The sequence below is a fragment of the Meles meles genome, chromosome 2 (genome assembly GCF_922984935.1).
Source record: "Meles meles chromosome 2, mMelMel3.1 paternal haplotype, whole genome shotgun sequence".
Taxonomy (NCBI): Eukaryota; Metazoa; Chordata; class Mammalia; order Carnivora; family Mustelidae; genus Meles; species Meles meles.
In genome coordinates, this window is record NC_060067.1 from 259,606 (window position 1) to 286,422 (window position 26,817).

The window sequence follows — 26,817 nt, forward strand, 5'->3', positions numbered from 1 at the left end:
CCCGCGCTCCACGCAGTAGTTCCCCCGCGCATTTAAGCCTCTTAAGGGGCGCTCGATGGGTTGAGCGTCTGCCCTGGGTTCAGGTCACGATCCCCGAGTCCCAGCACCCAGCCCCGCATCGGGGCTGCTTCTCCCTCTGCTCCTCGCCCTGCCCTCTCTCTCTCTCTCATCCTGTCTTTCTCTCAAGTAAATGAATAAAATCATTAAAAAAAAAAAAACTTTAACAAAATGGGAGTCACATCTATGTAAGTACTCCTCACGCAAAATGTCACTTCTCTGTGCCAGTCACCAACGTACCCGCCGGCCAGAGCCGACAGCAGCGCCGATTCTTAGAAACAGGACCAGAAGCGCCGCGGTGCTGGGCTCAGCCTCCCTCCTGGGTCGGCGTCCGACGCTGGGACTGTCCGAAGAGGCCTTGGGGATGGCGGACTCAGGAAGCAGGGGCGCGACAGGTGCGGGGACAGTCACGGCTCGTTCCCGAGTTCACCGCGGCGCGCAGTGGGCGCTCAGCCCCCCGGTCCGACTGCGCAGCGCACGGAGTGCGTCTCAGAAGCCTCCTTTCCTGTCAGCCTCTATCATTTTATCGCTTTTGGAAGATTTCACTCACTTACCTGTCGGAGAGACGGAGACGGCGCCACCTGGAGCGGCAGGCAGCGGGCGGAGCCGACCCTGCGCGGAGCATCAAACCTCAGGTTCCGGCCTGCGCGGGAGCCTCCCTCAGCCCCGAGCCCGGTTTGACCTCACACTCGGCGCTCGGGGCCTTTTCGCTTCACCGGGAAGCACCGCCGGCGAACGAGCGTCCTGGAGGCGCTGCGAGGCCTCCTCTCTGTCCCGGTACAGCTGCTCCCATGAGCGAGCGCTACTCCCGCTCCCGGCCCTGGAACCCTCCGGACACGAAGGACCCCGGGAGCGCCGCCCGGGGACTGCAGCGCCCACCACAGCGCTCCCGCACCCGCACCACAGACGCTCGGACCGCACCGCCGCCCGCTGACGTCACTGCGCATGTCCGCCGCGGCCTGACGCCGAGGCGTGACCTCGGGCCGGCGCGGGCCACGCCCTCGCAAGCGCCATGCTGGGCGCTCGGGGTGCGGCGCTCGCGCGGGGCCTGCGGGGCCTGACGCACTCGTGGCGGCGGGACTCCCGTGCCCTGGCCCTGGTGCGCGCGGCTGGCGTGTGCCGCGCTGGGCACGGGCAGCCTCCGGCCGGGCCGGAACCGCGCAGGCGCCGGCTCAGCCTGTCGGCCGCGGCGGTCGTGGACTCGGCGCCCCGCCCTCTGCAGCCCTACTTGCGCCTCATGCGGTTGGACAAGCCGGTCGGTGAGTGCGCGCGGGGGGCTGCGGCGCAGGGGCGGGGGGCTGCGGGCGGGCGGCCGGCCTGCTTTCCCGTCCCCCGAGGCCGGTCGCTCTGCGGCCGCTGCCGCGCGGGTCCCGCCCCCGTTGGCGCCGGTGCGCGGCGTCGTGTGCGCTGCCCGCGGCCGTGAGCGCAGAGCCGGAGCCGCACCGGGGGGCGCAGTCCGGACGCTGAGTCCCGGCGCCGCCCGCCACACGACCCCTCGGTTCGGTGGAGTCCGGCGGGCTCAGCGCCCGCGGTCCGCCTGGCGGCTCGCAGTGGCCCCGAGACGTCCGTCCCCCCGTTGACGATGACGCCTCGCGGCCTGTAGCTCCGCCCTCGGGCTCGTCGCGGACCGACTGGCGGGCGCAGCGGCCGCGGGCTTCTCCGTGCGGTCCGCGCGCGCGTTCTCGACCGTCCCCATCCCGCGCCCCCCGCGGAGCCTGGCGGTGGTGGCCGACGAGCTCCTCCACGCCGCTGGCCTCGGGGACGGGAGGGCCCGGGGTTGTCCCGCTGCAGGACGCCTGGCCTGGCCGGAGGAGACTGACGGCCGGTTGCGCTGCGACAGGAGGGGTCGAGCTCGCGGCGTGCGCAGTGGACAGTGCGGCGGTGGAGAGAGCAGCTCGCGGGGGGCTCCGAGGCTGGGACGTGTCGGGAGCAGACTGACCCTCGCAGGACAGGGGGTGCTGCAGGAGAGGAGGGAAACCCCGGCGGGGCGGGAAGTGTTGCGCAGAGACGCGCGGCGGAGAGCGGGAGCGCCCGGGGCGGGAGCTCACCTGGAATGGCGCGTGGTGCGGGAACGCCTGGGAGGCGGGGCTGGATGGGAGTGGACCAGGATGGACAGTCGGGAGCGGGGACGGAGCCGGAGCTGCAGGCCGTCTAGCGATGGCATTTGCCGGGCAGTGCGTGGAGAGCCCTCCGGACGCCCGGATGGCGTCAGGCCAGCTCCGCCCGGCCGAGACCCGGAGTTCGGTCTTGCTCGTGGTGTTCTAGGTTATGTACCACGTATTTGGGATCAGAGCACTAAGTGTTACAACACTTAGCTATTAAGTTACAAAAGCAGATTAAAAGTACAGCCCTGCCACCTGACCCTTTGCATTTTGGGGCCAGATACAAGTTGATAGGCGTAAATTTCCAAGCCCAGTTCTCCTCCGAAGCGTAACCGAAATTCTGCTTTGGAGCCTGGGTCGCGGAGCGGCGCTATAGGCCTGCACACCTCCAGGACAGATCAGCAGCTGCCTCATTCCCATTTCCGTAAACCTCTGGCTTTTACAGATGTGGCCAAACCACCCCCGCCACAGAATGCGAGACTGGCCACTAAGAATATGAATAAAGGTCTGGAACCAGATCTCTTCGTTTCTCATCTATAAAATGAAGATACTAGTGGTACTGACTTTGTAAGGTTGTCATGAGAATTCATTTATATATGTGTGTGTGAAGTCCTTAGAACAGTGCCTGCTGTAGTAAGTGCTCAAGAAATACTAGGCAGTAGAGAGAATTAAAGAAGGCTGGGTTAATAGTTCCGTATCTTAAGGAGATCCCAGCCTGCATGCTTTAGTTCTAAATAAGATGATGGTTGCAGGGTTTTTTAGACAATTTACTCATAGTACTATGTTATCATTCATTCAGCAAACATTTTTTCAGCCCCTACTATATGCCAGGGACAGTAAATTGATAGTAGAATTGCAGGTTTGATGTTTCTTTATTTAAACTATTCTTTCATGGGGCAATTTTATGTTCATTGTTTTACGTTTTTGAAATTGGATCTCGTTTTTATAAATCAAAGCGGAATTCATTGTTTTTCAGAATGGATTACAACTTCGTTCAAATTGTCACAAACTACAGTATTTCAGAAAGTTTCAGCAGGTGGCACTCTTTACACTAAATTGGTGTAATTTTTGTTTTACTCCACTTATGGGTGATTATGTTGTCTGGAAGATAGTATGTAATTGGTAAAGAATCTTAGGTTCCATTTTCATAGGCTTTTTGGTCTGCCCACCACCTCTCAGAAATTGTTCATTTTATTTCATCTCCCAGAGAATTTCTCCTTTTTCTACAACAGACATTTCTTTCTGAAACCTGTTTGCATCCTTGTCATCTCTGAATCCTTCACAGAGGAGAGAATAACAAAAGTGCCATAGGGACGAGAGGGAAGCACTGTGGCTGAGAATCAGGATTGCAGCGGAGCCATAAGAACTTAAGTATATGTGGAGCTTTAGGTATACTGAGTGATAGCACTGGCCTGAGACAGACTAGAGCTGGGCTACCTGAGTTTAAATTTCAGCTCTGCCACTTTTTGCCTTTGTGATCTTGGGCAAATTACTTCTTCCTCTGTGCTTCAGTTTTTGTATTTGTTAAGTGGGTATCATAAAAACTCTTGCCTATTTCATAGGTTTGTCATGAGAATCAAGTGTTTCATGATAGCACCTGGGACATAGTAACAGTTACATGTTTGCTCTTACTGTTTTTATTTTCATTATCACTAGTTTCCTTTGCTAATAACAGTTCTGAGAGGTAGTCTTTCCTCTCATTTATATATTAAGAAGACTAAACCTTAAAGTTTAGTATACTATAGTGTCTAGCATCACTCCCTTCTTAGTGGCAGACATCGAACCGAATGTCTGACTTTTCCCTTCATTATAGGAAGCCCCCCCTCATCCATGGGGGTGCTCTACAGATTCCTCTATGTAAATGAATATAGTTCCCATAACGTAGACTAATGGCAAAGGAAATGTTGTTGCTGACGCAAAAATGGTGGAGGTGACTGCACTTTTTTTCTCCCCAGAATTTTTTTTAAAGATTTTATTAAAAAAAAAAAAAAAAGATTTTATTTATTTATTCAATGAATAGAGATCACAAGTAGGCAGAGAGGCAGGCAGAATTTTTTTTTTTTAAATAGTCCCTTCAGTTCTAGTTGCACCAGGAAAATCATGTCTTTGGAGTGGTGTTCTTTTGCTTCTATCAGGGCAGGGTCAGTCTGTCCCTCTGAGCTATACTGGTAGATCCAGGAAAAAGGAGGTAGTTAAACACTTTACCTCTCTGAGTTTGTTTCCTCATCTGTAAAACAGGAACAGTGCCCGCTCTGTAAGGGTGTGGTGGGGGAATTAAATGAATTTGTGTGTGTAAAGCATTTAGAACACTGCCTGAAAGCTAACATTTCAGGCAGTGTTAGCTGTTGGTTGCTTTTGTTTTATATGGGACACACCAAATAGGAGTCTGTCCAGTACTCCTGAACCTGAATTCGAGTCTGAACTGGCCCTTGCTTGTTTTCAGTCTCTCCTTGCCTTTTCTGCTGTGTCCTCTCTGGTCCCCCGCCCCCAGTGACTTGGGTGGGACTGTTTTATGGCTTTGAAGGGCGCTGTATTTGCCCTGTTTTTGAATTGATCTATTTTATTGTTATTGTTTAACTGTGTTTCTTCCTTTTTATTTAGAAGCCTCTCTCCCGGGGCGCCTGGGTGGCTCAGTGGTTTGAGCCGCTGCCTTCGGCTCGGGTCATGATCTCAGGGTCCTGGGATCGAGTCCCGCATCGGGGTCTCTGCTCGGCAGGGAGCCTGCTTCCCTCTCACTCTCTCTGCCTGCCTCTCTGCCTACTTGTGATCTCTCTCTGTCAAATAAGTAAATAAAATCTTTAAAAAAAAAAAAAAGAAGAAGCCTCTCTCCCTTAGTCACTGCTGTATTCTCAGTTCCTGTATGTGCTTTATAAATACCTGTGAGTAAAACTTGAACTTACAAAATTTTAATATGATCATAAGCACTTTGTCATTCAGCCGTTTTTGTGTAGGATCTCATCTTAGCCACATCTCCTTTTTCTCTGATGTGTCTAAATTGGGAAGTAAAGCTCAGAATTTATCGTAATAGGCACCATTTCCAAAGATTTGTTGAAAGACTTTCTTTTGAAAGTAGAATATCAGAGTTTACATGTGAAACCTCTTTTCTGTACAATCTATTTGGTTTTAGCTTAATTTCATCTAGTTTATAGGCTAAGGACCAAGAACTAATGCCATTTGCATTGGCGCTACATGGCAAAATACTTAAAAAACAGTAGGTTTATGTCCACCTTCCCACAAGACAATTTTATTTTATTGTACTAACAACAGAAGAAAGTTTTGCTAACTTTTTTTTTAGCAGGTAATATGTGCATATGATACAAAATTCAGAAAGTGCAAAGGTGTAGAGTGAAAACTAAATCTTCCTCCCCTGTCTCCTAGCCACCCAGTTCCCTTCCCCAGAGGCAAGTATCCGTTTCTCCTGTGTCCTCCCTGGCATGGCCTGTGAACATACTGACATTCAGATGTATGTGTTTGGAGTGGGGGAGTGCACACGCACAGTAACAATAGTCTGGTAGCCCTCCCTAGGGGTGGACTGCTTTGTAACCTCACGGGCAGTGTGTGCATATCTCACTCCCCAGGGTGTGTACCAAGAATGTTATCTCAATGTCATTTTGATGTGTATTTCTGAAAGTTGATCTTTCATATAAAGAAGAGTCATTTGTATTTCTTTTTCTGTGAACTTCTATAATCCTATTAGTCTGTTTTTCCATTGCAGTATTGATCTCTTTTCAGTTTCTAGGAACCCTACATAGGGCCAAAGAGTCCTTTATGATACGAGCTGTTCATGTATTTTCCCGGTTTTGTCATGTGCTTTTGATTTTGTGTTCTTTTCTTCTTGGGGATATAATGTTTGAACAAGTGAAGATAGCTGACTAACTCGACTGTGTACCTTTCTGTCTTTTTATTTTTGCTTAGGCACCTGGCTGCTGTATCTGCCATGTACTTGGAGCATTGGGTTCGCTGCCGAACCAGGTTGTTTCCCCGATTGGTACATGTTAACCCTCTTTGGCACTGGAGCTGTTCTGATGCGCGGAGCAGGCTGTACGATTAATGACATGTGGGACCGGGACTATGATAAAAAGGTAGTTTCTTCCTGGAAAAGGATAGGGAGCCTCCTCTCAGTTCTGCACAGTGGCATGGTGGCATCGCTGTTGCAGTCCACAGAAGGCAGGGGGTCTTTAGCGGGCTCGCTGAAATCCAGCGTGGGGAGTGCCGTTTTTCAGTAGAGTGGCTGGCATCGCACAGTGCGGCGACCCCCTTTCTCCATGCAAGAGCGGCCGCAGGCAGGGCGTGTACTTCATTTTTACAAAATGAGTTAGAATTTAGAAGGCCAAGGTAAGGACATGAGGATCAAAGTGAAAAGATCATCCTGAACCTTTGTGCATCCAAGAGGACTGTTGTTCTTTCCTTTGGGATATATACTGGAGTTGCGACTGTTCTATAAATCAAATCTTCACTTAAATAAGCCAAGGAAGCCCCTGTTAGTGTTTGCTAAAATTATTTCATTAAAAAAAATGTAATTTTATTCCTTTTTTTCTCTTTGGAAAAACAGTACATGTTTAATCTGAAAAATTCAGACAGTACAGAAATAGCAAGTATAGAAAGTGCAAGTCTTTCTTATCTGCTCTCCCAAACCCCCAGAGAAACTTCACTTAACAGTTGGATGCATTATATTTCTCCAGATTATTTTCTATTCGTATTCCAATGCATGTGTGTAATTATTTCTTCCTCAACGGTTATTTTCCCAAGGGAAACGTCCATCTTATTTGCCTTTTATCCTGGCGACTCTGCCGCAAACAAGTGTAAGATCATTCATTAAATGCTTGAGTAAATAATCAAGTAAACTTTCAGTTTAAAAGAAACCCATGCTGAATTATGTAAAATGAATAATCTTATATACATATATATAAAGTGAATAATCATGCCTAGTTTGCCTTTCATGCTGGTCCAAATTTTCCTTTAGCAAGACACACTTGTAACGATTTTTAGTTTATAAGAACAGTACCACAACGTCTTTTTTTTTTTAATATTTTATTTATTTGATAGAGAGAAATCACAACTAGGCAGAGAGGCAGGCAGAGAGAGAGGAGGAAGCAGGCTCCCTGTGCAGCAGAGAACCCGATGTGGGGCTCGATCCCAGGACCCTGGGATCATGACCTGAGCCGAAGGCAAAGGCTTTTAACCCACTGAGCCACCCAGGCACCCCCACAATGTCTTTTTTAATTCAAAAAAATATTGATTGAATATTTGCTGTGTGTGAGACACAGTGACCTGCTTTAGGAGGATTGTGTGGATGAAGGACAGCACTCCTGACCTCACAGTTTCACAGCTACACTCCAGCAGCACAGTGGTGAGAATGCTGTCTGCAGGGGAACTTAACTGAAGACCCCCTACCTCAGCCAAAGGGAGCAGAGAGAACTTTCCAGGGGAGTGACTGGACTGTGTCAGAGTAAGTTGGCCGGAAAAAGGTGGGCTGGAGAGTGAAGGTCACTCTGGACAGAGGGAACAGCAGATACAGAGGTGTGGCTGTGAGATAAAGTATAAAGCTTAACAGCTGCCGGATGTGGTTTGTGTGTGGCTGGAGGGTAGGGTTGTGGCAGGTGGCAGGAACTGCATGCTGAACACATCCTTCTGCCCCCCTGCTTCATGCCAGGAGAGGTGCACTTCCTGATTTGGGGTTCATAGCCCGGGTCAGTTGTTGATTCTGCATAACTGTTTGAGGCTGCTGGTATGCACTTCAACATAATAACTGGACGTGTTTAGAGCAGCTAATATCAAAATCCTGCGTGTAATATTTTATTGAACTGTAGTTTTGCAGATGTTACTTTTGGGGGAACTGGATAAAGGGCACGTGGGATCTTTATATTTTTTTAAAATGCCGAGATAGTCTTTAAAAGCTGCATTTGAATCTACAATTATCTCAAAAGGAAAAGGTTAATTTAAAAAATAATATATTCAAACTAACCAACTTATAATTAACAAAATATGACCATTTTAGTTTCCCCTGAAGTGATTTTTTTTTTCTCCTTAGGTAAAAGATTACTGATGAGATACCTTTTATCTCCCCTATGACATTTTTCTCGATTAGGGAGGTCCAGATTCTATATACACATATAACAAAGCTCTTAAATGAGTGTTTTATAGCTATTGAGGAGGTTTTGCTAACAGGACCCCGAGATCATGACCTGAGCCGAAGTCAGATGCTTAACTGACTGAGCCACCCAGGTGCCCCAGTGATTTAGTTTTATAAGCTATAAGCAAATGGTTTCATTAAAAACCACATAGAATATGTTTTAATCATCATATCATTTTTAGTGTTTTGATGGAGTGCTAGTTTTTTTTGACTTTTCCAAAGTTAGCCAGGGGATTATCAGTACTGAAGGAACGGTCTCATCTGTGGTTAGTAGTGTGGTCAGGGGGACTAGACAGATTGTGCTCCCTGCCATCCATGATTTGGGAAGTTACCAAGCCTCTGCTAAAACAGAGATGGCAAGAACTTGTGAGTGGCTAAAAGTCAGTGTTGTTACGAGGATTCAATGATGTGATGCATACAAAGCTCTTAGAATAGTGGCATATCGTAAGCACTCTCATACTAGCTGGAATAATCATAATAATCTAAAACAAATACAAGACATAATATATTTGTAACTAAAACTATAGGGACCAAATCAAAGATAAAAGATCCAGGTCTGGCAGTCTAACCAAGGTGAGTCATTATAGTTTTTGACAAACTGTGTATTGCACAGTGAATCATGCTATGAAATGGGTCAGCAAATTTTTTTCTGCAAAGGAACAGATAGTAAATATTTTAGTCTTTGTGGGCCATACCATCTTTGTTGCAACTATTTGATTCTATTCAGCATGAAAGCAGCCATATCAATATGTTAACAAATGGGTATATCTCTGTTTCAATAGAATTCTATTTATGGACACTGAAACTTGAATTTGATATTATTTTCATGTGTCGTAATACAATACCCTTTTTTTTTAACTGATTTTCAATTGCCTAAAAAAGTAAAAACTATTCTTATTCGCTCACAGGCCATATAAAAATAGGCAGTGGGCTGGATTTGGCCCATAGGCCATAGTTTGCTAATAACCCTTGATATAAATAAAAATCAAAATAGTTAACATTTATTGCATGCTTACATGCTTTTTAGACACTGCATTTACTCTTTGAGGCAGTGCTCTTATCTCTTTTCTTCTTTTCCCTCTCTCTTCTGTTTTTTTTTTAAACAGGTAAGTAACCAAAGTCCAAGAAAGGTTAAGTAATTTGCTAAAATTCACACAGCCGGTAGGTGATAGAACAAATTCACATGCTGGGCTCTTGGAACCCAGATCCTGAGTTCTAACAATGTTGAAAATTTTGGTTATGCTCTTTTTTATGCTTCAGTTTAGAATAGTCACATTTCATGATTTTTAGACAGGAAAAAAACAACTAATGTATCTTATTTGTCCACATAATGGCTCTGTCTGTTCATATTCTTATATTGAGTCTGCCCTTTGTATTTGGGTACAATTAATATTAGATTATAAGCCCATCCTTAAATAGCCTTGGCAAAAGGACTCCCGTTTTCAAACCCAGATAATTTGTCTCCTTTCTTTATTTACATTTGATTGCTGATTGCAGTGCTTCCTGTAATCAAAACATTCACTGCAATTTCCTCTTTCCTGAGAATTGCCATTATTGTTGTCTCTCTTTTCTCTATGGAAATTAAACATATACTTGCTAATAAGCTGGGTACCTAATTAGCCAGATGAGGAAGTTGCTCTGTTTTGTGTATTCAGAAATGGGAGATGGAAAGAAAGGGGAATGAGTGGTGGGAATTTTTAGTGCTTTTCGTAGCTGTTTTGAATACGAGGTTTTGATTTATGGCAGTGCTTCCAATGTTGGTTTCACATTTTAGTCATATTTTGTCTCAGTGCCTGGCTTGGGCCATTCTCTTCATTACATGTTTGAATCCGTGATCAAACCATTACATGAGGCTAAGGTTTGTGTTTTCATTTATTAAGGTTATAAGAACAGCAAATCGCCCAATAGCTGCTGGAGACATTTCAATTTTTCGATCCTTTCTCTTCCTCGGGGGACAGCTGACGTTGGCACTGGGTGTTCTTCTGTGTCTGAATTACTACAGGTAGAGTAAGTGTGTTTTTTCAGAGTCACGTATAAGATCTCTGTCTTTTCAGATGGAGAAAGTAGGAATAAATAAAATTGATAGATCTTTATCACAAAATTATTTATTGGCTACCTACGGAGCATCTGTAAGTTAGCAAGTATAAAGAAATCACCACATGTCGTAAAACCAAGAATGTTTTCTACCAAAGGAATGAGCAGATCAGCATTTAATTTATTCTGAACCATGGTTACACTTACATTATGTGTCCCCCAGAAACACATGGCACTTTCGTAGCTTTTCCAAACGCGTCCATGGATGTGTACCTACACCCTTATGTATAGTTTATTTATCCTGACAGTGTCTCTAAGTTAGATAGAAGTGATTATACTCATTTTGCAAAAATATTGACCAGGTCTTTCCTAGAGTCATGCTCACAATCGATGACAGGGGAAACGTGGAAAGATTCATTTCTGTGTCTCTTAAATAGAGACAAAATCAAACTTTGTGCATCAGATGGCTCCTTACAAAGTATGTAAATGAGGAAAACAAGACAAAAAATTAGTGTCACGTTATAGAGGCTGGACTTAAGTACACACTTTGCCCTGACAGCATCCCATGAAAATGCTTTTAGAAGGTTTTTCCTGGAAGGATGGTGTTGGGTGAGCTGGGAGAAACCTGAGAACACCTTGTGCTGTTACCCTTTAACAGATGCTCTGTCCTCTCCTAGAGAAGTTAACACCCATCGTGCGTATCGGGAGGGAGATCTGGACTCTTAATTCTGTTGGGACATTTCTGTTTATTAGCTGTTTAATGTCGCAAACAACATTTAGTAGCATATGGTGGGTATCAGGCTGGACTCTAGAGCTGTCCTCCTAGCCCTGCTACTGCCTGGCTGATAGTCAACAAATTACTTAATCTCTCTGTGCTTTAGTTTCCTCACACGCAAAAGATAAGTAGAATAAAACTGTCTGTCTCTTAGGTTTTTGGTGAAGACTCTAATGAGTTAACTAATGTAAAACAGAATAGCTCCTAACGCATGAAAGCACTGTATGTACTATTACTTCGTTCCATTGTTTTGTAACACTTAAAATATTTTCTGATCATCTTTTATCCTAACTAAAGTCTAGGAAAATTTACATAACAAAAGTTATAACTTAAGAAAAGTCATTTTCCAATTAGTGTTACTACCATTGTCTTCTTTAGCATTTCTAAGAGATGGTGATACTGATCTTCAGTGGTTTTTCTTGATTTCAGTATAGCTCTGGGAGCAGCGTCCCTGCTTCTTGTCATCACCTACCCACTAATGAAAAGAATTACATACTGGCCTCAGTTAGCCCTGGGTAAGCTTGAGATAACTACAGGTATTTCCTTCAGTTCCCTCAAACTCGTACTTGCGCGTGTGTATGTGTCTAATGTGGCAGAGATAAAAAGTCAGTCGTGAAATTTTCTACACCAAGAATAGATTCTCATATTTTAAGGGAGGGCAATTAGCCATTTTTATTGTATAAGAAATGTTGCATACTTACTAAGATTGTCACCATTATTATTTTCGGAAATGCTCTTTTAAAAATCAAGGTATGTCATGAAGAAAAAATTAACTGATTGGACCTTACCCTTTTCTTTAAGTTACCGACCTGGATGCCCTGAGGACTTGGGGGAGCCGGGTAGAAAGCACAGTCAGGCAAGAGAACTGGGGTTAGTATGTGAAAGCTTAGCTAGCCCATTCCTGTGAGGCCTTCCTTAAATGTTCCAGGAGAAAGTAAGCCAGCTTGCCTCCAGCTCCGACGGCACTCTGGTGTGGCGCTTACTCGTTTCACCGGCAGTAACTAAAGGAGAAGATGCTGAGGGCCGCCTCCATCCCCCAGTTGTAAACTGTGAATGTCTGACAGATAAAGCTCTCTTCGCATGTGGAGGGCCCAGTGTCTAGCACAGCCCTTGGTATATCCCAGCTATTCCACACATACTTGTTGGCAGCGGGAGCCGAAGGTAAATAGGTCACAAAAATACCTACTCCTAGAATAAGCTAGAGTGTTCCTAGAACTGTTCTAGTTGTTTGAGCTACTTTTTTAGTGAATAAAAGAAGACAAGACACGTGGGACCCCCTGAGTATGAGGTACCCGAGGGACTTGCAGGTGGAAATGTCCAGCAGGCAGTTCAGTGTCCAGTCCGAAGGGCCGCACGAGCAGACTGAGGAGCCGTTCACATGGAGGTGTCTGTTGACAGCCTTCAGAGAAGATGGGCTGTACCCACCCACACTCCTGTTTCTGTAGCGTGTGGGGGAAGTCAAGTCATACACAGAAGAACACAAGGTTTTGACTCAGGTAGGCACGAGTTGAAACCCCAGCTCCTACTGCTCGTTGACTGCTCCAGGCACCATACTAGGTAGGGTAAGTGTTCTCACAAGACCCCCTGTTTACCAAGGTGACATTATTCTTTCTGTTACCTGTGTTATTTTAATTGTCTGTTCACTTCTCTGAACGTGTCTCCTTTTTTGAGCAGTGTAGCTCTCACGGAGAGCCGAGAGAATTTCAGGAAGAGACATAAAATACAGTGCACAGAGCCTAATGCCTAGAAGTACTTACTATGTGTTGATTCTCCCCCCTTTGGGACTCTAAAGTGCATTTAGATTTGTCCTCTCTGTCTCACGACTTGCAGGGTTGACTTTTAATTGGGGAGCATTACTTGGATGGTCTGCTGTCAAGGGCTCCTGTGATCCATCTGTTTGCCTGCCTCTTTATTTTTCTGGAATTATGTGGACTCTAATATATGATACTATCTATGCCCACCAGGTAAAAAAAAAAATCTTTTTTTCTTAACTTTGATTTAGTTATTGTTGCCACTTAAGAACTTTATGAACCACATTAAAGGGAAAGTTTTTTTCTTCTGAAAAAATCATTCACGCTTCCTTGGCTCCAATAAAATATTTTTATTTCATGTGTATATGTGTTTACCAAAGAGATCCACTCTTATTTACAAGCACTTAAACAGTATTTACATGCCAGGCATGTGAATACCTCTGGTGTTGTTATTGTTTTCTTTTAAAGATTATATTAGAGTGTATATGAGTGGGGGAGGGCAGGGCAAAGCGAGGGAGAGAAGCAGACTCCCCTCTGAGCCTACAGTATGAAAGGAAAAACATACACTGACCCCACACTCATTACCTCAATTTGGTGCCGAGATAGCCTATCAGATAGCGATCTGCCTGCAGGTGGGTGTGGAGCTCAGCACGGGCCTCTGATAACACAGGACTATAAGCTCGACAGTATGTGGAAATGCTTAGGAATTAAACTGCTAGAGACGATCAGTTAGCTGGATGTGTGTATCACCAAAACCTAGCTCTGCTTAAACAGCAGAGATTTGATGGGAGAGGCAAGGGATAGAGTGAGCTAGAGGTGAGACGTGAAAGGGTGTGGGTAAGTGGCAGTTGAAGATTTTTCTGCATCTGTGATTGTAGCAGGATCGAAACTAAAATGTACAGGAAGTTGTTGCAGTTCGAGAACTCTGAGGTAAGGAGAAGCCCTGGGAACCATTAGACTTGAGTTTTACTTGGAATGTAGTCAGTGTGTAGTTAAGAGTCACTAGACGGGTCATAAGAAATACAACATGTGCCCTCCTTAGTACCCACCACCTGGGAGGGCACGTGCTGCACGGAGCGCTGCTGTGGCGCATAAATAATGAATCTTAGAACGCTGAAAAAATAAAAGAAAAAAAAAGAAAAAGGACATGTGGAAATGGAGCTGGAAGATAATCTCAGCAGGGACACTTAACTACCATTCGGCCTGCACATTCGTTCCCAATCAGCCTGTGTCTCTGAGTTAGTCGGCTTTCACAGCTTACGTCCTTTGAAGGCTACTTTCTTCCGGGATTAGATAGCGGTGACGGTTATACAACCAAAATGGTGAGTTTTATAGCATGTCAATAAAAACTGGACAGTTTCTTACTGCTTTCTGGTGTTAGGACAAAAGAGATGATGCCCTGATTGGTCTTAAGTCCACGGCGCTGCGGTTCCATGAAAACACCAAGCGGTGGCTCAGTGGCTTCGGTGTGGCGATGCTGGGGGCTCTGAGCCTGGTGGGAGTGAACAGTGGTCAGACGGCGCCCTACTACGCTGCCCTGGCTGCTGTAGGAACCCATCTGGCCCACCAGGTTGGACCTTTTTCTTACTTTTCCCCCTTATTTTTCCTTGGTATAAATTTGTAAAAATTATTTAAACAAAACAGCCTCTGTGTTTCCCGAGCAAGGTACTTTGTAAAGCAGCTACTTGACTTGCGCTGCCTTGAACCATCAGCTCTCCTCTGCCGTGTCATCTAAAAGAGCTAGCTGTGTCATTTTAGAGAGAGACGTTAAAACTAACCCTTGGCGCAGGTGTCTTCTTGGCACAGTAGACAGCACTCAGTCTCATAAAACTAACCTAGATTTATTTTTTTTCCTTTGATGTTTCTGGAATTTCTTCGGATTCGTGTCTGGAGAAATTTCAGCAGTGTCTGAAGGTTGTGGGTTGAGTTGAATTGCTCTGAAAGCAAACTGATCAACATAACTATATTTTTACTATGCCAGCTTCAGTGATGGACATGGTAGTTAGCGAACTAATCATTCGTAAGTTTGGGTCCCCTGGCATTAGCCACCGAGGCCAGGAAAGACATGAAGTGCTAACATGTCAGAGTTCTGTCTAGATAGAGGGATTTTAGGATACCCAACCAGCACCCATAAGCTTATATTGTGAATCTACATTAGTGGCTTTTGTAAAATGAATGAACCAGATCTAAGCTTAATGAAATAGATTGCTTGTACATGAACTCCAGCTTTGTATCAGTATTACTTTTGTTTTCTTCAGATAGATCCAAAAACATGTTAGCCTATATGTAGATGATCTGTTTTATACAGATTATTGCAAATTACTTATCAGTGTAAGCCAGATTTGCATAGCAGTATGAAGGAAACTAAAATCCAATGCCCATAAAGTAAACCCCATGCCGTATCACCTTCATTGTTTTTCTCACAAGGAAAGTTAAAGGCAGGAATTGGTGATCCTCCAGAATTCTCTAGATTTCGCCATTTTCCTCCTCAGAATTTCGCAGCATCTTGTCTTGCTCATAACTCAGCTCTGTGGGATACTCACCATCAGTGGATAGATCAGGACAATGGATGTGTAGCCATATTTAATTAAGCACTGGATGTTAGTGGAGGAAGGCAGAAATTACAAGGGAAATTACAAATACCGTAAGAAATATTTGGAACCCACCAAAAAATTCTAAATGGCATTTATGGTCTTCTATCTAGTCCTTGACACAATATTTTTAAGATGGACATAGCCTTCTAAGGTTTCTTCTAAGGAAAAAAAGGAAATCATGATGATTTTAAATCTGCGACCATATAATAAAGAATAGTCGGGAAAATGAGGGATGCTAATGCTTAATAAGCCTACGAATGACTAAGACAGGGACATGGGCCTTTCTTGATATATTTGCAGGACTACTATGGAGAAGAAGGAATATGTTTGTTCTGAGTCAGAGCAGATCTAGGTTGCCAGATCGCCTTCTCTATGGAGGGATGGGAAGGAAATTTACACGTACCTCGGGTATTTCTGGTTATCACAAATAAACTGGGGAGGGGTCACCACAGCCATTTGGTGAATGGGGCCAGGTGTGTTAAATATCTTTCAACGCAGTGGACAGCCCTGCACAATAGGGAATTGTCCTTCCCAAAGGTGACTTGTCAACCTTTCGAGAAACATTGCTCCAAGGAATAAAGCTAGAAGGGGAGGGTAGGAGTTAAAGGAGGCAGATTTTAGATCAGTGTCACTGGTTTAGAGCTTTCTAAATAGAAGGAAAAATATCATGGTTGCCTCTCCGCGTTCACGCACCACTCAAGTGGACGGTTTTAGGACGCAGCTTGGATGATGCGTAGATTTTTCTACACTGGGAAACAGTTTGGGGTACAATAAGGGCTTCCCGTTGCTTAAAATCCTGTAACAAAGTACTATCTTCTCTATACTGATGTGTTTATTTGTGGTGCCAAAAAGTTCACACTAAGTACTAATGCAGCATTGCGGTCTTCTCTTACAGATTTACACTCTAGACATCCACAGACCTGAGGACTGTTGGGATAAATTTACCTCCAACCGAACACTAGGACTAATAGTTTTGTTAGGGATTGTCCTTGGGAATTTGTGGAAGGAAAAGAAGACAGATGAAGTGAAGAAAAGTATAGATAGTAGAATAGAAAATTAGCAAATGACGTTGATCTAGGAATCTTGAAAACAGACTTGTGCAAAATACTCTCAGGGCTTATCACCGCACAGTCAGACTTGAAGAAGCCGTCTTGCAGTATGTTCATGGACTGAGAACCAGAAGATGAAGGCATAGACCATCTTTGCCTGGATTTAGTTCAAGCATTTACTAGCAGAACCCTTTTCCTGTCTCAGAAACCGGGAACTCTTAAGGGTTTGGGTGACTGTGAGTCTTCTGCTCATTACGATTCCCATCTGCAGTTACAGGAATGGTATGAGTTTGGGCACTTTAAAAGACACCTGATTGGTATCTCAGCTAAGTGAATGAACGTAGGAAAACAGACTTTAGGGGAAAATAAAAGCTGCTGTAGAAAGTTGGGGTTTATTGTTCTTTGTTGTGACCTTTACTCACTACCCAAAGCAGTAATTGAGGAAACCATCCTGTTTTTTATATCTTAGGAAAATTTAAATAAGTAAATAAAAATTTTTATCTACTGTGTCCATGTGTACTTTTGTTACCAGCCCTGACACTTATTTCGTACATCCAGTGTCTGCACAGCCATGGTGACCAGAGGTGGTGGGTTGAGTTGAACTGCTCTGAAAACAAACTGATCAACTTAGTACCAGAGACTATTTTAATTTCTGTTGATTTCTTTTTTATCTTCTCAGATTGTAATATATAGGATAATGGCATGTCCCTTAAGTGTCCTAACAGATTCTTCCCTTGCCCCCTTCAGAGTGTTCTCAACATAGCAGCCAGAGTGATTTCCTTTAAATCTGTGTGAGGTTCTGTCATTCTCTACTCAGAACCCTCCAGGATCTCCCAGGTTCCTCAGTACAGACTTAAAGTCCTATCACCTGCCAGGCCCTTCGTGATCTGGCTTCATCCTCCTCGGCTTTCCCATACACCTCTTGATCCCCACTGGCTTCCTCACTGCAGCTCAGCAGGGTGGTGGACTTCTGCCCCCGGGACCTTTGCATGTACACTTCCCTTTGCCTGGAGCGCTGTCCTGGAATTACGGCAGTCCTTCACAGCAGGTCTTTTCCTAAATGTTACCTTCTCAGAGGCTTTTTCTGGCCACTGTGTATAAAGCTATGTAACATGCTACCCATGCTTCCTTTTCTTTCCCTCTTCAGAACTTAACACGATTCACCTAAAATATACTTCACCTGATTTATGTGGCTCTCGTGGGTAGTGGGGTGTAGGGGAGGCAGTTGTGTGTATGGATTGTGGGTGGCGGCAAACACTAAGTGGTCGCGGTGATTGTGCAGCGGACAGAGCACTTGCGGGGGCCGGGCCCAGATAACGAAGCAAAGGAAGGTGTAGTGAGCTGCCGATTTGGCAAATAGCGAGTCACCCAGAGTGAGGAGCGCCGTTTCAAGAGCGGGAGCAGCCACAGTTCTCTACTGTAGCAGCAAGGAATTGAGGGGGAGAGTAGGAATGTATTCTACTTTAAGGGAAATACGATCGGCTTCTGTCTAATTCTGACATTGTATCAGGATAGATAAACTTTCCATCTGTTGATTTCTGGGTTGGTCTTTCTTTGGTTTTTGGTTTTTCTTTTTTGTCTTTACAAATACATAGATTTTTCCTTTGGGAAAAATTGTTTAGGAAAATACACAATTTATCTTAAAAATACAGTAATAAAAAAATTCAGTAATAAAAATAGAGTGTAAACAGATGGAGGGATGTCTTCAATAATGAAAGAAATGAGAAATGGAAAAAAAATGAGCTTAGGAAAGGGTTATGCCTCTTAAAGAGATACCATTTCTTGTAGTGAAAAATGTTCATTTCTAAGTGCTTTTTCCCAGGTACGGGCTCTAGAAGGACGTTGGCCGGGTTAAATGATGGAGGAGCATGGTCAGTGGGGACCTGTACTTAGCACAGTGAGGCCTGGTGTGACATCACCTACATAGTACCGTAAAGGAAACCTGAAAGCAGAATCCCCTTTCCGTTTAGGAAAATGTTCCGGTGTCTGAAAGGGCAATAATTCTGTTGAGGACTGGCTGTATGATTTGCCAAAATCTATATAAGCTCTTCTAGACTGGGTGCGTAATTTGCAGACCACCCTGTATTTCAAAATGCCTAAAATCTTAACCCACTAGCACTAACTCCAATTAGAGGAGGGTAAGTACAATGTATTTCAATTTTATTTTCCTAAGTTGGTTGATGAACATGAATATGGGACAAATCCTAGAATCAGCAAAATGGCAGCCATTTATGATAAATGGAAACAGGAAAGAACATAGATTAAAATTCAGAGATTGTTTGCCTTCAAAAAGCCGCTCAAATGTAACTGAATTATTTTAGTTCCTTTTCATTTCATTTCTTCTTTCTTCTGTCAGGTAGCAAAGCTGAGTAAGTAGTATAAATACTTACGGGGCAGATTGAGGGGTTGAAGAAAGATGTAGATTATTAACCTCTGAGATCATGGACTGAATTTAGGGTTGGAAAGAGGTGCAGCTGTCATCCACCCAGTCATCAAGTGCCGGGGGTCTCTCTCCCACATAGCCAGGAGGGTACCATAGCTTCAGATAGTTAAAGTACCTCTTGTTTTGGGACATCCATTCAATGGAGAGGGAGGGCCCTTGCCCTAAGTTTCTGCTGCAGAATCACTGTGAGGTTGTCAAGAGCGTGTGAAAGAACTGAAACTGAACAGTTACCTAGTAGAAGTTTGTGGTGAGGGGCGACATGTGGTGGGAGATCCGGGAAATCTGGCCAGAGTCAGAAAAAACCATCCCAAGCGCTGCCTCTCCTCTTCCTGGACTTCTTTACTAGATCCCCCTATGCCTCTTCCAGACTGTAAAACCTTTCACGGGTCGCACCCTGCTCTTTCCCCCAAATCGACATACACTCTTCCCCTTCGGCTAGTCTCTTCACTGTCTGCAGGCGGTGCTCATGGCCCAGCTCTGCCATTCCAACTGTCTTGGCGGCTGCTGCATAGCGAGGGCTTGGTCCTTGGAGCAGGCAGCCCCATATGTGAATCCTTCCCGTCATGCTTGCCAGCTGGAAACCTCTGGCAATTGAACTGCCCTCAGCCACTGCGTTCTCACCCAAACTGGGCTGCTGGGAGTATGAGACAGTTGGCATATGTTCGAGCCTGTTATGGACTGAATTATATTGTCTCCAAATTCATATATCAAAATTCTACCCCCCAGGAACTCAGACTGTAACCATGTTTGGTGATGAAGTCTCTAAAGAGATTATTAAGTTAAAATGAAGCCATTAGACTAGGTCCTAATCCACTGTGACTGGTGTCCTTATAAGAGGAAGTCTGGACACATGGACACTTGCACCCAGGGATGACTGTGTGAAGGCCCAGAGAGAAGATAGCCACTTACTAGCCAAGGAGACTGACCTCAGAAGAAACCAGGCTTGCCCACATCTTTAGCTCAGACTTCTGGCATCCAGAATTGAGAAAAACAAATTTCTCTTGTTTAAGCCATTCAATCTGTGATACTTTGTGAGAGCAGTGCTAGCGAACTTAGTACAAAGCGAACTTAGCACAGAAAAAGACGCGCTTCAAATGCAGGTCACTGGAAAGCTTTTCCTCTTCCACCCAGTCCTACCTTTTTGTCCTAAAACACAAATTTTAGCCCTTCTAGTAATTACAACAATGGTGGACTGAATAAAATCCTCCAAAGATCTCCCTGTTCTAATGTCCAGAAACAGTTTATGTGCTACGTTATGTACTGAATATATAGTATATATACTGAAGTGGCTTTGCAGATGTGATTGAGAAGAAATTGAGATGGAGATTATCATGGTTGTCTAGGTGGGCCCACTGTCATCCCGAGGCTCTTTACAAGAGGCCCGCAAGAAGGCCAAGGTCAGTTCCAAGAGGTGGAATGAGGGAAGGACGAGGTTAAAGTGATGCAAGGGGTGGGTGGTGAGCCAAGGAATGCAGATGGCTTTTAGAAGCCGAGAGAGACAGGGACGCAGATTCTCCCCTCAGAACCGCTAGAGGGAACTAACCAGCTGACAACCTTGACTTCCATCCAATGGAACTGAGCTGGGACTTCTGACCTCCAGAACTGTAGGATTATAAATTCCTGTTGTAAGCCAGTAAGTTTGTGGTACTATGTTATAGCAGCAACAAGTAAACTAATACAACAACTGTTCAAGCTCTGGCTGACCTCTGAACAGCCAGAGCACGTGGTCAGTACCAGCGGAGCAATTGCTAAGAACGCAAGTCCAGTACCACCCCATGCCAGTCAGAATGGCTAAAATTAACAAGTCAGGAAACAGACGAGATGATGGCGAGGATGCGGAGAAAGGGGAACCCTCCTACACTGCTGGTGGGAATGCAAGCTGGTGCAGCCACTCTGGAAAACAGCATGGAGGTTCCTCAAAAAGTTGAAAATAGAGCTACCCTACGACCCAGCAATCACACTACTGTGTATTAACCCTAAAGATACAAACGTAGTGATCCGAAGGGGCACGTGCACCCAAATGTTTATAGCAGCGATGTCCACCATAGCCAAACTATGGAAAGAACCTAGATGTCCATCAACAGATGAATGGATAAAGAAGATGCTGTATGTATACACAATGGAATACTATGCAGCCATCAAAAGAAATGAAATCTTGCCATTTGCAATGACATGGATGGAACTAGAGGGTATTCGGCTGAGCAAAATAAGTCAATCAGAGAAAGACAATTATCATATGATCTCTCTGATATGAGGAATTTGAGAGGCAGGGCAGGGGGTCGTGGGGAGTAGGGAGGGAAAAAAATGAAACGAATTGGGATCAGGAGGGAGACAAACTGTAAGAGACTCTTAACCTTGGGAAACAGGGTTGCTGAGGGGGGGTGGGGAGAGAGAGGGTGGTGGGTGATGGACATTGGGGAGGGTCTGTGCTATGGTGAGTGCTGTGAAGTGTGTAAGACTGATGATTCACAGACCTGTACCCCTGGGACAAATAATACATTAGATGTTAATTAAAAAAAAAAAAAAAAAAACAAGTCCAGGAAATAGCTTGTGTGGATTAGGATCTCTGCTCTAACACCTGCCAGCTGGATGAACTTGAGCCAGTTATGTGATCTCTCTGTGCTTCAGTTCCTCAGACAGGACTCATGAGTACCCTTCTCCTGGAAATCCTCAGTCTCCATCTATTAGAACCCAGAGTCCATAGTAACTGGGGCTTTCTTTGTCTTAGTCACTAAAATAGCCCCAATACACCATACCGTAGGCACTCAAATAAATATTTGTAATTTATCACACAGCAGTGTGACTTTTTTTCATTTTTGTTATGGAAGTATATTGACATGCAATGTTATATTAGTTTCAGGTCTACAGATCGTTGACTCAACAGTTCCATACATCATGGGATGCTAGTGTGCTAACATTTGAGTAACTTGCCGCATCTCCTCTTAGGTGCAACAATGAGAAATCATTAATGCCATACAACACATAAAAAAATTCACCATGTGAGGCACCATAAAAAAATACAAATCTTCATTTTCATGATTAAAACTGTAAAAATATATATAATGGAAATTTAAAAAACAAAAATAGAAGCTATGTCATGGGTAGTAAGTTATTATAATTTTGCTTTATAATACAATTGGGGGACACTGGTCCTAAATTTCATGTTTTAAGCTGATTTATGGAACATTCAGTTCTTCCAGTATTATTTTTACTTTTTCATATTTACATTAAAAAAATAGACTTCAGAACAACCTATATGGAGTCCCTACAAAAACAAAGGGAAGAAGATTATTATTCTGTTACTAACTTCTTCCCAAAATAAAGAATAGGATTACATACTATCCAGAGGTCTGTCACTTCAGTCTCAAGAATCCTATGCCTTCCTTGAAGGGATCATTGTTAACCCACATCTCAAAAAGAACTACGGTTCTAACAGAAAATCAACCCCAACACACTACCCAAGTTGCAACAGCCTTCTGGCTAACAGCCACGTCTGTAAAGCAGTCACTTCCCAGTCTCCCTGTGCAGCTAACAGGGTTTCTTAATCCCTGATGTCCAAAGGCTTCTTGTAATGTTGGGCAATGGTCGCCACACCTTCCTCATTATCGGAAAATAGGGCCAGGAAGAGCAACACCACCTTCTTGTCCTTGGAAATAACTGACAAAGGGCATGAAATGAAATGTTGCCCACAGCTTGCTTTTCTTCTCTTTTAAAGGCAAAATATGTACCGAATTTTTTTCCTCATGCAAAAGTATAGAAACACAGAAACACAGAAGGGGACGTGGAACTGATTTTAACAGCATCGTCCGGAGGAGCGCACTACTACCGGACTGAGACTCTTCTCGATTTTGAACCGGCATATAAACATATTTTTACTTAATATTTCCCACGTCATTAAGCCTTCTTTCCAAATATGAGCGTTTTTTGGCTGCATAGGTTATCATCACATATCCCTGTACTATTTTTTTAAGATTTATTTATTTATTTATTTGGCAGAGAGATCACAAGTAGGCAGAGAGGCAGGCAGAGAGAGAGAGGAGGAAGCAGGCTCCCTGCTGAGCAAAGAGCCCGATGTGGGGCTCGATCCCAGGACCCTGGGATCATGACCTGAGCTGAAGGCACAGGCTTTAACCCGCTGAGTCACCCAGGCGCCCCTCCCAGTACTATTTTTTAATCCTATTCTTGATTACGTGGGGTTTTTACTGTTTCCTTCTCTCACAAACATGAGTGCTACGAATAGATTCATATCTTTAGGCGCATCTCTGACCATTTCCCTAGAACGAATTGCTAGAAGCAGAACGTCTCTGTGTGCGGATTTCCAGGGAGTGTGGTGTGGGAGAAGGTGAGACATGGTGGTATGCACATTTTGGAGAAAGGTCCGCACTTTTATCGGCAGCGCTTGAGGGCCTCTTTCCTCAGGTCTAACCAGCACTAAGACATTTTTTAATCTCTGCCAATTACAAGGTAAGATAGTACATTTGCACTTAGATACAGAGATATTTAGTTACACTTCCTCACCTATTGACATTTTAAGCAGAAAATGGGGGGAAACTCCATAGCTTTCCTATCTCAGCGCCGAGCTAGAATCCTAAGAACACAGGGCACAGGGAAGAGAACAGCACGAGCAGACACTAATCACTTGTTGGGTGAGTAAATGGAACTGTTGGAGCGGGTAGGGGTCATAGAGACCACCTAGACCAGAGAGTTCCTGTAACTTGTTAAGGCAACAGAGAGGGCGCCTGGGTGGCTCATTGGTTGGGCGATTGCCTTTGGCTCAGATCATGATCCCGAAATCCTGGGGTCAAGTCCTGCATTAGGCCCCCAGCTCCGCAGGGAGTCTGCTGCTCCCTCTGACTTTCTCCCCTCTCATGCTCTTTCTCTCTCTCCCTCAAATAAATAAATAAAACCTTTTTAAAAATAGGTAACAAAAATACTTTTTTTTTTCAGATAAAATCTTACGTAAACACAGATGAAAGCGGAGACATGTTCCTTTAACCTGGACGAAGATGCTTGAATCCTCCCTTCTGAGAGTTCGCTTCTCGTTGAAGAGAGCCCCTGTGGAGCCTTGGGATTCTCACACAGCCCAGCTGGGAAACAATCCCCTGATTTTGTTTGTAAGGAAACTAAGACCTAGAGAAATACTTTCCTCATAATCACAACAACTTACTGTCAGATGAGAACTGAGATAAGAATGACCGTTTATATTTATACAGTTACTAACTGTATGACTTTGAACCAAATATTTAAACTTCTCTAGGCTCAGCTTGTTTGAAATGAGGATTGAAACAGCATCTACATCATGGTGGCAGTCTAAGGGCTGCACGAGAAAATAAAATCATCTCCAGTCTCGTGACTCAACGACGTCTGTGTATTGACGACTCCCAAATATGTGCCTCCAGCCTAACCTCCCCCTTGAACTTGAACTGGACAAATTGACTACTGAGCTGCCGACTCGGTATTCTTCTCTGAGTGCCCAGCAGGCACCTCTGACTTACCGTGTCTGCAACTGGGCTCCGACCTTCCTCCTCAAACCTCCTCCCACCTTCCGCACCATCTCAGTAACGGCATCTGCTCATCCTGTTGGTCTGCCCAGAACCTTGGGTTTGCACACGATGCCCTCATTTCTCTCATGTTCCATATCCAAGATCTTAGAAGCACTTCTTGGCTCTACCCTCAAAATGCATGCAGAACCCCACCTCTTCTTACCACCCCCACCTTACCACCCTGGTCCAAGGACTACCTTCTTGCCCCGGATTAGTGCTTCCTAACTGGTCTCCCTCCTCTTCCCTTCCCCTTTCATTCCATTCTGACCCCAGGAGCCGGGGTGATCCTGTTAAGACATAAGCCAGCCCCTGCCATGCCTCAGCTCAGACTCTCAGTGGCTCTCAGCGCAGTCAGTGTCAAGCCAAGGTCCCAAGCATGGTCTTCAAGCACCATCTGACCTAGCGGCTTGGCACCTCCGGACTCTCCCACTGCCCTCTCCATTGTGATGCGGCTCCCACCTTCACCGGCCCCATGGTAGTTCCTGGAAGGCTTTTCCCGGGGTCTGTCGAGGCTGCCCTGACCTCCTGCCGTCTTTGCCCAAAGAGCACCACGTCAGCGCAGCCTTGTCTCCCCTCTCTGACATGGCACACTCTCCAGACAGATGCCCTTTTCTCTTAGTCTGCTTTATTTTCCTCCATAGTAAGAACCTAGAGTATCACTTGTTTTCCTTCTTCATTGTCTGTCCTCAACATCTAGAATCTTAGCTCCATGAGAGCAGAGAGGTCTTCTCAGTACTTTATCTCCAATGTTTGGAATTGTGCCTAGCTCAGAGGCATCACTCCCTCAATATTTGTTCAATGAATCACATATGGAGAGCTTTTAACAGCACAGTATGTGCTCATTAAATACTGTTATCATTTGCAGGCATTTCCAGCACTGGTTTTCCTTTCCAAACTCTTGCTTTCTAAAAGCCATCTAGGAGGAACTGCTCACTTAAGAGACAGCTGATTTTAAGGTGCTATTTTTTTAAGATTTCATTTATTTATTTGAAAGGGAGCACAAATGGAGGGGGGAGAGGAAGAGGGAGAAGCAGACTCCCCACTGAGCAAGGAGCCTGACTTGGGGCTCTAAACCAGGACCCTGAAATCATGACCTGAGCCAAAGGCAGATGCTTAACCCACTGAGCCACCTACGTGCTCTGAAGGTGCTATTTTAGGAGAACAATTGTAATATTCAGTTCCTAAGCCTGAGTTTCTTAAATGTTTTTTATTCATTGGGGGTGGGGAATATGGGACAGAAAATGGAGAACTTGTTAAAATTATGGATGAATTCTCAAAAGGTTACCCTGCCCATTAATAAAGTATAAATTCAGTGTAAAGAAATCGAAAGTATGAGCGCCTGCGTGTCTCAGTCTTTAAGCGTCTGCCTTCGGACATGTCATGATCGCAGGGTCTTGGGATCCAGCCCTGCATCCGGCTCCCTGCTCAGTGGGAAGACTGCCTCTCCCTCACCCACTCTCCTTACATGTGTTCCCTCTCTCTGTCAAATAAATAAATAAAATCTTAAAAAAAGAAAAAAATCGAAAGTAATGATTGCAAATGCTAATTGGATTTCTATTTGATTAGTTTAAAACTCTAAGAATCTTCTTTTAAAAATTAAATTTATTAATTAATTATTTTCCTTAGGAAACATTGAGCATTGCAACCCTTACTTCCTTTGTACCTAGGCAATAGAAATATGACACTGTATCTGTGACAGGATTACTGGGATCCAGGGTCAGGTCCTATTTCAGGAATGCCTCATAAGCACAAGTAGCTTTCCATTTACGTTATTTCCTGCAAGACAGATAAGGACAACTTTAGAGTCAAGAGTGAATTTATATCTGTGATCATCAGTATTTTAGTACTAAAAATAAACACCCCATATTTTAAATTCACTTGAAAACGTTACAAATAAGAAAGTTTTTTTAAATCACATTTTCAAAAAGATTTTATTTATTTATTTATTTGACAGAGAGAGAGATCACAAGCAGGTAGAGAGGCAGGCAGAGAGAGAGGTGGAAGCAGTCTCCCCACTGAGCAGAGAGCCCGATGCGGGACTCGATCCCAGGACCCTGAGATCATGACCTAAGCTGAGGGCAGAGGCTTTAACCCACTGAATCATGCAGGCGCCCCAATAAGAAAAAAAATTTTAACACAAATTAATTTATTATTCATCAAAAATTGTTGAGATCTCAAGATATGCAGAAGAATGTAGGAAAAGATATATAACTTTATAATCTCTCCCCAGTCATGTTACTGGTTTTCTTCCTTTCGTTTCTGGCTGGTCTTCCTCGTGTACAGTGTAGACAGGCCCTCCTCTAAAGTCAATGTCAATGAAAGTTACAGTAACATAT

At 44.4% G+C, this 26,817-nt stretch overlaps 1 protein-coding gene across 2 annotated transcripts; it reads left to right on the forward strand.

The window, feature by feature from the left end:
• The first annotated feature begins 1,027 nt into the window (after window positions 1–1,027).
• Window positions 1,028–17,004, forward strand: COQ2 (coenzyme Q2, polyprenyltransferase). Of its 2 annotated transcripts, XM_045991790.1 has the most exons (7): window positions 1,030–1,316; window positions 6,075–6,241; window positions 10,173–10,294; window positions 11,531–11,616; window positions 12,932–13,065; window positions 14,234–14,422; window positions 16,342–17,004. In XM_045991790.1, exons 1-7 carry the CDS (start codon window positions 1,070–1,072, stop codon window positions 16,504–16,506), a joined length of 1,110 nt encoding a protein of 369 aa, XP_045847746.1. In that variant the 5' UTR covers window positions 1,030–1,069; the 3' UTR covers window positions 16,507–17,004. The 2 variants fall into 2 exon arrangements, with proteins under 2 accessions (XP_045847756.1, XP_045847746.1); XM_045991800.1 differs by lacking the exon at window positions 14,234–14,422 and having other exon boundaries at window positions 1,028–1,316.
• The last annotated feature ends 9,813 nt before the right edge of the window (window positions 17,005–26,817 follow it).

Excerpts from the sequence above, each read along its gene's own strand:
- COQ2 (XM_045991790.1), top strand. The coding sequence starts at position 1,070 with ATGCTGGGCGCTCGGGGTGCGGCGCTCGCGCGGGGCCTGCGGGGCCTG. Across the intron at positions 6,242-10,172 it reads ACCGGGACTATGATAAAAAG|GTTATAAGAACAGCAAATCG; the intron begins GTAGTTTCTTCC and ends TCATTTATTAAG. Across the intron at positions 14,423-16,341 it reads GAACCCATCTGGCCCACCAG|ATTTACACTCTAGACATCCA; the intron begins GTTGGACCTTTT and ends CTTCTCTTACAG.